We start from the raw sequence: 16,917 nt of genomic DNA, 5'->3' as shown, positions 1-16,917 counted from the left end.
GCTTCCCTTTAAAATACGAAGAATTTTAGTAAACAAAATTCTCAAATATAAGTAAGGAACTGTTTTTCTTAGGACAATGTATTATTATGTCCTTTGTCCCTGTAGAAGTAATCTGTTTGTTTATAATTCTGAATCAGCAAATACTTGTATAATCCCTCAATAAAATTTTATGGTATCAGTTTGTGTTTTGTTCTGTTTGTAAGGCAGACATAGATGAGAGAGAGAGAGAGCTTAGCCTAAGTATTTTAATGGTGTAGTATCACTGCATAGTAAAGTCACGAAGTTGCAGGCTGAGAGGAGAACAGCCAGTGTAAAGGATTACTTTGACAGCCTGTACCATAACTAGAGAACCACAAAAAAATTCTTTAATGCCTTGGTCTTCAGTGACCTGAATTGAACTGTTGTTTGGTCATCGATTGAAAATCAAGATAAAATGTCTGGCTCTTAAGACATTAGAATAATTCTGGGCACGTGGGTGTGTTCAGTGTAAAGAGTTGTAGGCAGTGTATTAGCCTGAAGTTAAGTTCTAGTCAAAATGTCTTGCAGATTTACCATTTTGGTATTTGCTTCTGTTTGTTGTGTAATAGAACCTGAAGTACCCTGGTCCTTGTCTAGTCTGCTTACTTTTCTGTTGTGGATTGGCTGGGAGCATAACATGAATGTTTCTTTGTGTTTCTTTTGAAAGTTAAAATGTAGTGGTGATTCTTTTTTATAACACTAAATGAGCTATAAAGTAAAAATGGAAACAAAGTCATGAAAAAACCTTCTTCTGTTAACCATTATATGCAGCCTAAAAACAGCAGTGCATTTGATGATTCCACATGTTTTATCCTGTTAAAATTTCCATTCCTTATAATTAAGTTTGATTGGATGAAGCAAAGCAAAAGTGTATTTTTATTGACATATCAGTAAAGAAGGAATGAGATTGCATTTGTTCTTAACTGGAGGACTGCCCTTCTACAATGCATTTGTAGGTGGTAAAATCGATAACAGACTGTTTCCAGCACACCCTGTAAGTGAAATAAATTTGCCACATCCCCAGTTCTTTTAAGGGTGACCAAGAATGATCAATAATTGATCTTTGTTTGAGCACTATTGAAAGCATCCTGTTTTCCTTAAAAAGCTTTGTTAAAAACATTTTTTACTGCTGTCAATATTAATTTTAATTTATAGTGAATTCTTTTAACGTTGAAATGCTTAAGTTCCTTTTATATTTTATATAAATACTTTTATTACCCTAGATATACCAAAGATCTGTTTAAACTAGTGGAAAAACTAGCAGCTTTGATCCCCATTTATAGTGGTATGTCAAAAGGACAGCTTCAGAATCTTTAAATCTCAAAGAGGATGCTTTAAACACAAAAGAGAAATTTCAATTATGCCATTGTTGGAGGGAGGAGTGACATTTATGAGAAGTTATTCAGTCTTTGTCCACAGATGGCCCAGTTAGACTGGGGAGGCATTATCAGGGTGAGGCTTGTGTCTTGAACTTCAGCCCATTTGGAAGAAAAGGGCTTATGTGTGAATCTGATAGTCTTGTACCACCAGAAAAAGGCAGGTTTTATTCTTCGGCTCTTTAGCTCTCACCATTCTACCAAATATGGCATTCGTATAACCTGTTGGTAAGCTCATTTAGCATGCTGAGCTGGCAAAAAAATAATGTGCAAGAAACCCACAAACCTGTACTGGAGACTCTGGCAGGAGCAGAAGCAGCATGACTGCCTCTGTGGGTACTGGCTGCATGTTACACTGGCTCAGCTGAGTTGTCTCACTGCAGCTGCAAAGTTTCCTGAGTAAGTTTATTGTCATTTTAAAAGGTTAAATTTAGGTTGTGTCCATTGTTACTTCTTGAAATGCATCACAAATAGGGAAGTGGTGCTAAGTTTTATAGTGATGTGGGGCATGTTTGTAAATTAATGTTAATATACATTTTGGTAAAAGGTTGGACTTCTCAACTTGCTTCATTATTTATCAAATCTGGGAAAAATTGACTGAACAACCCAGATGGAAAAACTACAGCATGTTCCAACACACAAATCAGAATACTACAGAAACAAAACCCACTTGCTTTTTTGGGAGTGTGGACTTCAGTGAAATCATTTCAGTGCTTTACAGTCTGCCCTTCTGCCATTTCCCCACCTGCTGTGCATATGCACATACAGCTCTGCATGGTTATATTGGTTTAATTAAAGGCTGCAAGGAACTGCTGTGCAGTGCAGTGGCAACCCTAAGAGATGTAGGGGCCAATTTGAAAAGGTGTACTTGTGTCCTTAGTTCCAAGCAGATTTTGGTTGAAGTTGTGTCCTGACGTTCAGGAGTATTTCCTGTGTTCTGTAGTCTTACTTTCTCTGTTTCTAACAAATTGAATGCGTACCTGTTAGATGATTCTGTGTTGGAAGCTATCATAAGTGTTACAACTTCCATTTTAGGGAGGAGATTCTTCAGAAAACTTTATGGGAGAGGGTATCTACTCATGTGATTGAAAATATATACCTTCCAGCAGCACAGACTATGAACTCAGGGACATTTAACACCACTGTGGACATCAAACTGAAGCAGTGGACTGACAAGCAACTGCCTAATAAAGCAGTAGAGGTGAGAATTCAATTATTTAATAAAATAAAATAAAACATCTGTGCAAAGCCTGTTGAAATGAAAGCATAGCTCCAGAGAAGCAAGGTGATGATCTGAAGGGCTGACTGCCGTTCTTCTAACCCAATTACGTGTCAGAAAAGGCTGGCAAGATCTTGATGTTGATAAGCATATATAGCAGGAACATTGATTTTGCTCTTCTGGTGAATTTTTCCTATTAAAGACCAAAACCACCCTTCTTTTAAAAGGTTAAACAAACCCCTCAGCCTAGGTATGTTTATATTTAATAGCTCTATGCAAGTTTAACAGAATTCCACTTGCTACAACATAGCAAAGTTTAGTGCTGGCTTTATTAGTAATGGATGAGGCAGGAAAGGAAAAGTCAATGTCTTACTCTTAGGCTTGTACGTTGTTTTCAGAAAGTGTGCAAATTTTCATACTTGCAAGAATTGTCATAACTGTGCCTTTACCGACTGGTGCATGGTATATTGGTCCATTTCAGTAAGCATTATTTGCTAACTTTCTAGGTGGCATGGGAGACTTTGCAAGAAGAATTTTCCCGTTTCATGACAGAACAAAAGGGAAAGGAGCACGACGATATCTTTGATAAACTGAAACAAGCTGTCAAAGAAGAAAGTATTAAACGACATAAATGGAATGAGAGAGCGGAGGATAGCCTGGTATAATGTAGTGGGTTTTTTTGGATTGTTGACTAAGTGCTGTTGAAATCTTTTTACTAAAGTTGCATATTCAGTATTTTTGCATTCTGTTAATGTAATCATAAAATGATAAGGAGATGTGTCCATCTCTCCTTTTCTATATAATGTTTTAATTCAGTGTTTCTCAATTCATTTTATTATTATGTTTTGTTAATTATTGCCTTAAATAACATCTCATAAAATTGGTAAGGTAGAGTCAAGAAAAAGTCCTCCACAGTCCACTGGCTGCCCAAGGACAGCCTTGTGAGAATTGTTTAATATCAGCTTATCTGTTCTGTTAAGTATAGCCATATAAAATAATGGCATTTCATTACCACCTTTGATTCTGTAATCTGGAGGAATTTCATATTGTTTGCTGTATTTTTTACATTATTTATGCTAGGCTATAGAAGAGAGTCAAAGGCGCAAGGAAGTATTTTTCATAGTGATTTGAAAAGGTGCTTCTTGAATAAATCCCATGCGCTCAATACTTGCTGGTTTTATGTACGTCAAAAAATGAAGAGAATGCCAGAAATCTTTTTTCACTAAATACTGAATAAATGATTTATTGTGTGCTAAAATGATGTTCTGTATTTCAGCGAGTGATCCAGCACAATGCCTTAGAAGATCGGTCAATATCTGATAAACAGCAGTGGGACGCAGCTATTCATTTTATGGAAGAGACGCTCCAAAGTCGTCTCAAAGACAGTGAGTTGTGTGATGTATTCCACTCTTGTGTGCTATTTAATCTGGGCCACTTTCCAGATTTAGTTCACTTCACTGCAGTGCGGGTTTTTGTATCAGCACAACTGAGATAGTGGTGACAATTTCGAATGGTATCGATACTGATAGAAATGTTTAACAAAATACAGCTTCAAAAGCTAGTGCTCTTGCAGTGAGGCAGCTGAAAAGTAATAGAGATCTGTAGTCAAAAATTGGTACAAACACACGTAGAAGAATAGGATAAATTCAGGGAATGTAGTTAGTCCATTTATTGTTATTAAGCATAATTAATTTTGATGCAAGTTGCAACAAAGTAAGATTTATTTTTTTTTTTTAAACACATGACTTGGAACCTGGAGGGCTATTTCAGTGGGGGCATGTTACATTCTCTTTTTTTATATACTTCCTTGAAGTATCTACTGATTGGCTGTCATTTTTAAATTTTAGTGAAAGACATGAACTGTTGCTGTAAGTAAAAGACATCTGACTTAACATAAGATAGGCTATACTGAGTCCTTAGATGTAAAATGTCCTTTCTTCCATTCTTGATCCTTTACCTAATTTTAGAACTATAAGTTTGGCTGGTTATGTTTGGAGTGATACTTAATATCATGTTTCTTTTTTTAGCTGAATCTGTTATTGAAGATATGGTGGGTCCAGACTGGAAAAAAAGATGGTTATACTGGATAGGCCGCACCAAAGAACAGGTAAAAGGGGAGGAAAAACATAAATAATTTGTAGTTCACTACCTTTAGAAAACTTTGGTTATTACTGAGTAAATTTTCAAAATACCAACCCTCTTCACACTATTTAGCAATACTAAACTCTTTACTTTTAATCTTCATTGTTTCAGTTATTACGCCACAGAGAATTCCATATATGTTTTTCATATTGCAGATACAGTGGTTTGTAAACTGTTTTCCATTCTTCAGCTGAATTATGTCTTTACTATTATGCCATTGACCTGAGTATTAAAGTTCTTCCAGCAGAAAGAAATTGATAAAAACAGAGTGGAAACTGGGCTATTCTTTTCTATACTTCATAAGCCTGCCTCTTAAGCAGAAGTCACATGCAGTCTACTGTCATGGTCCATTTGGATTTCGTTAGTACGTGATACCATTATCAGTAGCATTCTAGCCACAGTTGTATCTCCTGATTTACTGTTTTCATCATAACCTCTCTTTTTGTTTGCTCAAAGCTTTTGGAAATTTCTTTTGAATTTAAATAGCACGTTCCGTTCAGTGCCCGGAGAAGATGGGCTTTTTATGTTACTTTTTCTAGATATTTCTCAAACTGAATCATACTTTAAAGAAGTAAGTAGAGTTTAAAAGAATACAGTAGAAAGTAATTGTTTCAGAGGAAGGAGTTTTACAGTCAACTGTATACAGCCAGGTATGGGAGAAAGGCAGTGACTTAAACCTATCTTACTTGAATTCAATGAACAGCAACTTAAAAGTTATGAATCCATGGAGTGTTCTTGCTAGCTATTAGGCAAAAATTACAATTCTTATCAGTGTTACAGGTGATATGTGAATGCGAACTCTCCTAGCAGATGTTCATGGGGGGAAAGGGAGTCTTAACAGCTACAATTTGATTATTTTTTTTCTTCCACCCTTCTCTTCCTCTTCTGCATTTCTGTGCTTAATGTGAAAAACTGGCAGTGAATTATCCATTTAAAAATACTGTATTTTAGATATTTGCGCAAATAGCCTTTTGAATCACTTTAATAGTTGTGTCAAAGGTATTTTCTATTTAAACAGGTAGACTATTGAGGAGGTGCTGATGATCTCTGAGTCTGTGATAATTAATTCTAAATCATCACTCTTATCCTAGAATATTCGTAATGAAACAAAAAATGAACTTGAGAAATTAATCAAATGCAATGAAGAACATGCAGCTTATCTAGCAAATGATGAAGTGACGACTGTTAGAAAGAATCTTGAAGCAAGAGGAATAACAGTGGACCCATGTCTGGTAAGATGCTGAATTGTAACAAAACATATGGAAGCCCCCTGTGAACATTTGAATGTGCTTTCTAGATGGTATACAAAAGACTCCATCAAAATACTAAATTTGTAGTCCAGATGTTTCCAAATGAATTACTAAATGACTCTTGCACGCAATTCACACACTTCTGTTGGCTGTCAGACAAATGCAGTACAACACTTTGGAATCTTGTCAGTTTAGCCTGAAATCAGAATCTGCTGAGCAGATTTTCTCACCTGGGTTATGACAAGGCTAGTTTAAAACTCTGGTTCAGATGGTTATATAGTGGACTTGAGGTCTCTGTGAGCAAGATACAATAAAATCATATTGTGAATTCCTAAGTGTATTTTGGTGTGATTGTATGCACAGTTTGAAGTTCATAGGTATGTTGAAGAGAGAGGAAATTTTGTAAAAATAATTGAAAAAAGGTCCTAAGGGACTGTGTTGTATGTTTAAAATGTTCTGGAAAATTATTTATCTCACTTCAGTGTAAGGCTTTTAATCATAATTAGACCTTTTATCTAGCTAAATGTAAGATTTTAAATAAATGAGAAATCAAAAATTAATAGATGTGGATTTTCCTTAAATATTGAATTATTTTCTGTAGTACCTTTGGCTACCTTTTCAACATCAATGCATGTACTTACTCAAGGTAGCAGTGTTATTTAAATACCTGCTGCCATTTCCTATACAGCACTTACCTTACCTTTTTTGTAAAGATCAGAGTAGTGGTCCACACCCTCTACATGAGGAGACTGACTTAATTTTGAAAAACTGGAATATTAATAAGCCTAATCAAGAAAAGTTACAAATGTTTTTTACATGACTCATTTAATGTTTCTCTAGGCTTTAATCTGTTTTAATTGATAAAATAATGGGTACCACTCAAAAATATTTTCGTAGTGTTAACATGAAGATTGCATCATGCCAAGGGCAGAACAGTTTGTCCTGTTCTGTAGTATATAATTTAAATATTTCTGGTTGCAGGCAATATTTTAAAGCGTTCAGTTACATTACAAGCATGGAATATTTTTAAATTGACAGTCATTTGTAATGTTTGACAAATGTAACTAACACATTAATCATATCCCAGTTGTAGACAAATTGCTGAAAAATATTTAAATGCATGTTACGTGACAGTGATAGTGGAATTTGGAGTTACTTTAAAATTAAATGTGATCATTAAATTATGCCCAATAGTGATTGTATGTATTTAGTCAAATTTAAGTACTGTTTTCCTAGATTAAAGACACATGGCACCAAATTTATAGAAGATATTTCCTGAAGACTGCTTTGAACCACTGCAATCTGTGTCGAAGAGGCTTCTATTATTATCAGAGGCATTTTGTAGACTCGGAGGTAAATTGAAGAACAGATATATCCTGGTGTTTTGCCCTAATATTTCCATCTCAGTTGAAGAAGAAAATTCTACAAATGCTTTAAACTAGCCTAATCTTTTATGTCCTTTACCTTGAGATACCTGGTGATCTTCGATATGTTTTACGTAAGGGTTGTAATTGATAAAATGTCATCTGGTGGTAGTTAGATAAAGTGACCGCAAGGTATCAGCCATGATCTAAATGTTACTTACCAATGTGTATTGAAAATACTCTGTTAAAAGCAGTATTGTACAACTGTTGATACCTTGTTGGTATCAGTTTCTCCCGGTTTCTCATTCATATTTATTTACCTCACTGATATGAAAACCCCAGAAAACATTAAGTAAGGAGTTTTTATAAGATAAGTGTAATATGTGATTAGAGTTAATGCTTGGAATCACATATGACCAACAGAAGAAAATAAAAAAATATGGAGCTTACAAACAGATCTTTTAAATAGTCTTTAATGTCCCTTCCAATCCAAACCATTTGATGACTTTCCAGTTTTGTAAACCCAAGCTTGTGCAACAAATGACAGTATGCATGGAATTGCACAAAGAAAAGAATATACGGTTTTCTTACTGTTATATTTTAAATCAAAAAGAAATTACTGGAAAGGTACAGCTCCTCACTTTCTGTGGAGTTTTCTTTTTAATGAGAAACAATGATCCCAGTGAAGCTAGAAATCTTTACTACTGTGGAAATACCTTTGCCTATAAGAGATAAGAGAGAATGAGATCATAAAGATGAGAGCTCTCTCTCTGTGACACTTAAGCTCCGATTTCTGTTACTGTCTTTTTAAGGTGTCCTAATGTGAAGTCAGTGCTCCCTCCTGCTTTCCTTGCAGGTGTAGAAACTGTCTCTTCTGTTGGTAACAAATAGAACCCTTGGCCCAATAATGTCTTCAGAAGCATTTGTCACAACACGGAGTTCAGTTGTGGTCTTTCTATGTGTTTGCTATGAACAAGTATGGTGTCAGTGAGCATTAAGTTATACCTACCAGCCTGTGTATACTGTGTGCAAATTGTTTTTCCGCGATACCTCTTGATACTGCTCTTCCTGTTGAAAAGAGGAGATGTAAGGGTGATGCAGTGTATTAAATAAGGCTGACATGATTCTTGAGAAGTAGTTTTGGTGTGCTTCCTTGTTACTTGCTGCACCTATTCTGTGGGACTTTTGTGCAAGGTCAGGATATGTATACATGAGTTTACTGTTGCCACTAAAAGTGTCGAGATTCTTGTGGATGTAGGCTGCTCATCGGATATCAGAGGTCTGACACTACAACTTGCCTTGTTTCAGCTTGAATGTAATGATATTGTCCTCTTCTGGCGAATACAGCGAATGCTGGCAATTACAGCAAATACACTGAGGCAGCAGCTTACTAACACTGAAGGTAAGGCTCAGAGCGAGTTGAGGTGTTAGAAACAAAAATTTATTTTGGAGTTTTCTAATATTCCTCTGCTGTGTATTCCTTTCATGCTTAGCACGGCTGCTTGAATTTTGTGTCCTGGTTAGGTAATTAAAAGGTGCAGAGCAAATAGAATTTTACATTCTATTTACATTAAATAAAGTGTAAATAAAATGTCAGTTAATTAACAGTCTGCAGTTTAAAATATTTTCATCTTGCATGATGCCAATTGTCAGTACCTTTTTCCAAGCAGAAAGAATTTCAATAAATAGTGACTGTATTCTTTTTTTCTCAGTTCAGTCTGGCTGTAGGTTTTAATTTAAAAAAGTTTGATATTAAAAATCAATTCTAATGGATTTTTTTAAAGCCATGCAAAATGTGCAATGTAATGCCTAGAAAAGCCTATACAAAAGCAGCTTCCTTATAAAGGATTATTTAGTAATCGGCTAGTACCATTACAGCTACTAATGAAAAACTTCGATCTCTAAAATAGTTTTCAACCTGCTTCTTGTAGAAGGTGCAAGTAATAGTTTTGAACCTTGTCATGTGATGCAAGTTACCCTCCTTGGAGAAGAAATTGCCCCTAAATGTAGAAAGCTAGGTCCTGCCTCTTCAAACCACCTACCTCATTGACAACTGCTGGGCTGAAAATTGGGAAATTTCATTAGGAGGTAATCCCTCTAAGTATGAAGGGCAAGGATGTGAGGGTGGAGATGGACATAATACTGCTTTAAAGAGCTTTTGATTCCTCTTAGCCTTGTATATACAGCGACACCCTTCTGTGTGTCATCAGTCCTTCAATAGCACACTCTACTGTCATCATTAACTTTTTTCCATTTTCCACCTTTGATTGACTTGGCTTTGCTGAGGGTGATGTTAATAGTTTTAACTGTTAAGAAGGAGGCAGCAAGGATGCTTACAATAAAAGATTTATTGGACGCTTAGTCGCAAAGAAGAAACTGCTGAATTTAATAGACAGCAAAGAAGTCTACAAATATTTTATCTCCTCCTAAAAAAAGTTGTTCAATAATTTAATTGAGAGGGAAAATAGCTTTGAAATTTAACCATCTTTATCAAAGAATTTCTTGTCTTAATGGCCCAAACAAGGGGCTTGCATGTTTATTTGCCTTTCTCCGAACAGATTAGTTAGTCTGGTAACATAAACTGTCTGCCACAAACTTTACTAAAATTTTGTCCTTAAGGTCATTACAGGTGCAGAAGTGTTACCACTTGCTTGCTGCTTTTTTTTTTTTTTTTTTTTTTTTGTTGTTGTTGTTGACTTGTTGTTTTGGGTCTCTCTTTTACAGTAAGGCGCTTGGAGAAGAATGTAAAGGAAGTACTTGAAGATTTTGCTGAGGACAATGAAAAAAAGGTGAAGCTCCTAACTGGCAAGAGGGTCCAGCTTGCAGAGGACCTCAGTAAGTACCTGCTCTGTATTGTTATGGAACTAGCTTGGAATGAAGCAAATTCTGACCACTGTCCTTGAGAACATTTAATGTGATACCGGTTTTTAAAGTGCTAGCATTTAATTAATATCACAAATGGAATTTTTCATAAATACACTCACATCTTACTGGTTCAAAGGCGGACAAGGGTAGTATACTGTGACAAAACAACATAATTTACAGTAGATCCAAATTCACTGATACAAATACATTGCATCAGTATATTGACAAATGAAGTTAAAACAGTGTAAAGGGAAGTTCTTGTTTTTCTGGTACAACACGGTTAATCCACAACTCAGAGACCTGTCTCTGGGTGACTCAGTCTTGAGTGTGTAAAGAGGTTTTGATCCATCTTTTTTTTTAATAATTGGGTGAATTACACAGCCTTTCCACTGTTAATACTGCCTTTTGGTACAGATTAGCTGGAAATGCCTGTGACTTGCTGACCATGCATACAGAAACAGAACCTGTTAGACATGAAGATCTGATATGTTGTGCTTATTAAGCTGAAATGACCATTATATTAAGAGATTTAACAAAGAAGAAAATTTAGCAGATCTAACCTTCCAGAAGGATTACAGTAGTTTAATGCTCTGAGTAGCTCAGAACCTGTTAAGGGGTTTTGTGGTTAATATAGTAAGATTTTAAACAGTGAAAATTTTTAAGGGTGCAATCCAGGCTGAGGTAATACTCTAGTTGCCTACCTGCGCATCCAGTAAGGTTTAGACTGACTTTTAGCTGGTGGGGCTTGCTCTTGCACATATATCGGGGGGGGTGGGGGGGGTGGGTTGGCAACATTCTGCTATTGTTCTGTGAGACTTCCACTTAAACCTCAGCTGTACACCTGGAATGGTAGGAGGGGATGGGGAAATGTTGTACAAAAGGGGAAATATGAAAGTTTGTGATTAAAGTTCATGTCAACGTGCAGATATTTATATATGTACATCACAGGTGACCTTTTTTCTTGTGCTTGATGTAGAAACTGTTTTTTTCTTAAAATATGACTTTATATATTCAGAATAAATTAATATTGTGGTCAGTGTTTCTGCTTTTCTTAGCAATGTTTTGATATCCAGGGTTCAGTAGGACAGAGAAGCCTTCAATTGCTGTTAATTTCCCGAGTATGAATTATGTATTTAATTTTTTATATCCAAAATGTCATATAAAACATTTTTTTTATTTACAATAAACTCCAAATCTAGGGATTTATTTTTTATGGTGCCAGATTGGTTACGTTGGAAGTGTTATCTAATTATTGGAAGTATTGTTGTTAAAATCCCAATCAGTTATGGTACTTGTTGTCCTTTAGAAAGTGTTGCTATGATATTTTTGAATTGTGAGTAGGAGTTTTAGTGGATCTAGGGCAAATTATCTGGGTTTTTTGACTGGTCTCTGAAAGAGCTTGTGTGACTATGAATTTTATCATAGGATTTTTTGGAGAAAATTATGAACCTGTGTTGCTTTTGAAACCCTGTATGAACCTTCATGTAACCATTCTTGTAGAGTGGGTGGAATGTGTTTTACAAAACATGGCTTTTTCCTTTCTTTCTCTGTGTACGTGTGTTGAGGTAAAACTAGTGGTAGCCTGAATAGTGGGACACGGGAAATTCTCTCACTAGTAGGTGAGCAGTGTTTCTTGCTTTCTTGCTTTGATGCTGGATATTAATGTTTTTCCTGAGCAAATACTGCTATAGAGTGAAACTTGGAATATTTAAAGATAAATAAAAATCACCATGTTTTGGTGTTGGGGAAAAAATTTAAACATAGGTGAAAGAATGTGATTTCAAGATTAATAAGATCTTTTGTGCCGTTGTATTTTTAATGCAAATGATAGAATAGTAATTTCAGCAGAGATACTCTATAGTTCTGTGCAAAATTGACAGCATGTGGATAACTCTTAACTTTCTGTAGACTAATTTTTAGCGTGGCAGGGTTTTTTTTTAATGTTGAGCTGCCACTAGAAGAAAGCGCTTTCTAGAACTACCTAATTGTTTCCAGAATTCGACTCTGCTGGACTTGCCCTTTTTTTATATAAAGGGCCAAAACAAACTTCCTCAATAGTGTGAACTTTGTACAGTAATTGATTTGCTGTACAACTTTACAACACAAGATGGCAATGAATGGCCTTTGTAGAAGGAGTGGGGAGGGTGTGCATGCAGCAGAGCTGGTGCTGAGCATCCTGTCTGTTGCTTTTTTGTTGCTTTTTTGTTGCTTTTTTGTTGCTTTTTTGTTGCTTTTTTGTTGCTTTTTTGTTGCTTTTTTGTTGCTTTTTTGTTGCTTTTTTGTTGCTTTTTTGTTGCTTTTTTGTTGCTTTTTTGTTGCTTTTTTGTTGCTTTTTTGTTGCTTTTTTGTTGCTTTTTTGTTGCTTTTTTGTTGCTTTTTTGTTGCTTTTTTGTTGCTTTTTTGTTGCTTTTTTGTTGCTTTTTTGTTGCTTTTTTGTTGCTTTTTTGTTGCTTTTTTGTTGCTTTTTTGTTGCTTTTTTGTTGCTTTTTTGTTGCTTTTTTTGTTGCTTTTTTGTTGCTTTTTTGTTGCTTTTTTGTTGCTTTTTTGTTGCTTTTTTGTTGCTTTTTTGTTGCTTTTTTGTTGCTTTTTTGTTGCTTTTTTGTTGCTTTTTTGTTGCTTTTTTGTTGCTTTTTTGTTGCTTTTTTGTTGCTTTTTTGTTGCTTTTTTGTTGCTTTTTTGTTGCTTTTTTGTTGCTTTTTTGTTGCTTTTTTGTTGCTTTTTTGTTGCTTTTTTGTTGCTTTTTTGTTGCTTTTTTGTTGCTTTTTTGTTGCTTTTTTGTTGCTTTTTTGTTGCTTTTTTGTTGCTTTTTTGTTGCTTTTTTGTTGCTTTTTTGTTGCTTTTTTGTTGCTTTTTGTGCATAACTTAGGCAGTGGGCATTAATTTCTTGGAGGTTAGGGTTTTTCCTCTTGGAGGAAGATGTACTTGCCTAGCCTTGTCCCTTGTGTTTTCTACTCTGTTTTTTGGTTTTATGACATAATTAATTAAGATTGCAAGGGATGGTCATTTTTTCTCAGTTACACATTTCACATTAGCAGCTGCATGGAAAGAATTTAGTAAGCTTTTTTTACTAAAAACCTGTTATAAACAGACTGCTTTAATCTTTTTGGAAAGGAAATAGGATCTTCCAGTGTCTTATCCTAAACCTAAACCGCATATATTCGTGTTGCAGTAGCATTTAAAACAGGCTAGGTGGTGCACATGTACACTGAATTCTTCAGGTGAATCCCAGCTTCAGGCAGTCAGCAGGAGCTTTGCCATTGACTTCACTAGAGATGCAATTTCACAGACCCTAAAGAAATAAACATGCTTTATCTTCACTTATTTCTTCTCGATTCCTTTTAAACAGCTGAACTATGAATGTTGCAAAGGCATCTTTTATGTGCACAGGATAAACACATACAAGGATAGTACATACAAAGCATCTTTCCTAGGTCAGTTACTATTCATCCAGTATCCTGTTTCCTCACAAGTTAAAAAAGGAAAAGAAAACACAGAACTTCACCAAATTATAAGTAAACCCATGTGCATTTACACAGGGAGAGTTGTTGGAAGGAGGTGGGAAGGGATTTGCAGAATGCCTATGGAAACTTGATCCTGAAATTACTAGGTATGAATGTGAAGGGGTCAGCCTCCAAGTTCGTTTATCAGTAATGCTGACACCTGTACAGGTGTCATGGGCTAGCTGAGGCTTCATTGTGCACAAAAGGTTTTTGAAACTTTCAGGGAGTGAGTCCCCACGGGAAGAAAAGATAGCTTAGGGCCATTTGTTTAAAACTTATCATACATTTGCAAGGTATGAAACATAACAGTTTGCAAAACTTAATTATTTTCTTGTAAAGACTAAAACACTTAAAAACTAAATAAACCAGTGTTATGGTAAAATTCTTTCAAGTTTTATATCCGAAGTCATTGATTTGAAGTCACTGTATTAAATTCTTAACTTTTGTGTTGAGTCCATTAGTGTTGAATGTAAACCTTTTGCAAACTTCAAGCATGAATGTTTTAGTATCATACATGCATGTAATAAACTTGCCATATTAATGCAATTACAGCTAATGTTAGCTAAGATTGGTACTTCCATATGCAAGTTGCTGACTCAGAATGGAATTCCTGTGGTGTATTTGGCTAAGCTGAGTGGGCTCTGTCCTGTCTGTTATATAGAACAAACTGATTTAAATCCAAGCAAGTCTCCTTTTTTGCTACGCATTTATGTAAAGTTAGGGATAAAGTCTGTGAGCACTACTTTGCAGATAATGAATTCTTCTGGTTACATTTTTTTCATTGCTGTTGACTGCAGAATTAAAATGTTGTGTGAAACTAATCCTATATTTGGTCATTACTGTAACTAATTGCAGTCGCTTGAGGTAATTGTCAACAACATTTCGATTTGACCACTGTACTGCATGACATTGTTGATTATATGTGCTCCTTAAAATCATACTTTGACTTGGCTTTCTAAAGCCTTTGTTTCCATTTTCTCTCCTGTCATGAGGTTCAAGTTCTTTAAAAGGTTACAGCATTTCATAGGGGCAAAGCTCAGCTGTAGGAGGAAAGATCTTCTCTCAAATAAGCAGATCTTGGGTAATTTTCATGTAGAAACTAGATGCCGACATGAAAGAACTCAAAAGGCAGTTATTATTAGTCCTTAAACTGATCCTTAAAGTGCTTGTTCGGAACCAACATGGTTTTTGGTGTTTACAAGATAAGAAAATTATGTAGAAATTTGAAGGTACGCAAAAGTAGAGCCCACATGTGACCCCTGCTGCTCATAGACAGACATGGGAAAGAGAAAAGCATGCTAGGAAATCCAAATGGAGGAGTGATTTTATAAGAATCTGAAAAATTACAGTTATTTTATGCTCTTATTTCTTCCATGATGCCTAAATACTGAATTTTTAGAAGCTATGTAAGTGAGACAACATAAAGAACTGGCAGCAGCCTTGCTTTGCTCCTTTCAGCTGGTTGTAGCAGTGAGGAGCCTTGTTTATAGTCTGCTCCTGAGCTGGCAGAAAGTTACACCAGGAGATGCTGTGGCCTTCTAACCAGACAAAAGCAGAGTTGCCGTTTCCCTCTGGCAATCAACAAACAGATCTCCAACTCTTCTGGCCAGCGTGTGCAGGGGAGCTGTTACCTTCACAATCCCCTGCCAACAGCTTCCCCCAGGATGTTAATATGGCCTGCATCTTATCAGAGGCTGACTGACTGCTTGAGATTTGGGCATAAATGACAAAGTGTGCGCCATCTGTGTCTTAACAAGTTCAGGCCTGTGCTGATGTCACCAGTGTGCTGGTGGCAGCATGACTCCTGTGCTCCCTTTGAGCTCTGTAGAGGGTTCTGGTGCTCTGTGGTGCAGGAAGTCAGGAGGCAACATGCTTGGAATCAGTCTTTGTGGTCATGTCTTCGATTTCCCCTACCTGTGAACATGGGCAAGTCAGCAACAATACATCCCGTTGTTTTTAGTAGATATGCTAACTTTCTGGTACTCTGTTAGCATGCGAATTAATTGGTTTTGCACTATTACAATGTTTTTCACTCCATGTAGATGATTTATGAAATTACCCCAAGCAAGTGTGCTTTGACATGAAAGATACCGGTTGAATGCTTAAGTTCTTCCCCCACCCCTGTCCGCTCTGAGTTTTGGGGCAGCTGCACAAAACTAATGAATTAAAACCAGAAGAATGTGTAGGACTGTCTGTGTCAAAGTGCAGATAAGGTAGTTCCTGCTTTGTGTCATGGCAGAAAGTGCTTTAAAAAGCTGCATCTTCTCAGAGAGGGAAGTAATCCTCAAGGGAAAACATACATCACTTGTAAACCTCCTGTGATGGAGTGATGGTTTACTTAACTTAAGAATCCCAGATGACCAAAGTCTGTCTGCTGTGATTTCTTAAGGTTATTGATGAAGAGTTAGGCACTGATGTCCAGGTTCTAAAACGGATCCTTGCAAAGTTCGGCACATTTGTCACTGGCTAAGAGAAGCCTGTCGATTAAGGTTGACATTAAAAAATAATGATAAACTGCTATATAAGTAATGACATATTTAATGCCTGTTAATCTTACCTTAGAACTATGTCTCTTGTACTTGAGGGTCATTCTGGTGTTGTCTGCCAAATTTATTTATTTCCTAAAATTTCCTTAAATGATGCAAGGATCAAAACATCAAATTGGATATTATTTTCATTTTAGTACTGGTTGCTTATGAGAGTACCTGTTAATCAAAACTTAAATAAGTACTTATCACAGAGAGATTACTGTTTATATAAATGCAAACTTTTAAACTGACCAATGTATTTGTTTTGAACTAGTATGGAACTGTGGAGTAAAAGTAATATTCACATTTCCAGTAGCTGGAGAATTCAGTGTCGTGTATGTTGCACATTGTTAATGTTGTAGTGGATTCCACTTTGCTTCCGATTTGGAAGTCTACATTAAAAAAAATGAGGGAAGGAAATATTTTCAGCTAGGAATGATAACAAACTAAGAAAAAAATAATAGAACAACCTGTTTTTCTTCAGGGCATGATGACTTAAGTTTCTGTTTATAAAAAATGAAGCTTATTATAATTTTTAAATTTATCTCATCACCATCTCTTTTTCCAATCTCTTTTAAGAGAGACTTTCACATAAATAGTTGTGATAGCTAGATAATAAAATAATATGCTAACTACTGAGTGTGCTTTATATTGG

General features: G+C 35.8%; 1 protein-coding gene across 4 annotated transcripts in view; it reads left to right on the top strand.

Moving 5' to 3' along the window:
- The window catches only part of OPA1 (OPA1 mitochondrial dynamin like GTPase), a 53,814-nt gene that overhangs the window by 26,235 nt on the left and 10,662 nt on the right, over positions 1–16,917 (top strand). For all 4 annotated transcript variants that reach the window (XM_040612524.1, XM_040612521.1, XM_040612523.1 and 1 more), the window contains 8 exons: positions 2,430–2,595; positions 3,120–3,272; positions 3,890–3,998; positions 4,641–4,720; positions 5,847–5,987; positions 7,242–7,358; positions 8,678–8,771; positions 10,094–10,204. In XM_040612524.1, the coding sequence (XP_040468458.1) occupies positions 2,430–2,595; positions 3,120–3,272; positions 3,890–3,998; positions 4,641–4,720; positions 5,847–5,987; positions 7,242–7,358; positions 8,678–8,771; positions 10,094–10,204 (971 nt within the window). The remainder of the gene's footprint in view (positions 1–2,429; positions 2,596–3,119; positions 3,273–3,889; positions 3,999–4,640; positions 4,721–5,846; positions 5,988–7,241; positions 7,359–8,677; positions 8,772–10,093; positions 10,205–16,917) is intronic.

Source organism: Falco naumanni, chromosome 13 (genome assembly GCF_017639655.2).
Source record: "Falco naumanni isolate bFalNau1 chromosome 13, bFalNau1.pat, whole genome shotgun sequence".
Taxonomy (NCBI): Eukaryota; Metazoa; Chordata; class Aves; order Falconiformes; family Falconidae; genus Falco; species Falco naumanni.
The sequence above is the reverse complement of the archived record's forward strand: the minus strand, read 5'-3'. Positions and strand labels throughout refer to the sequence as shown.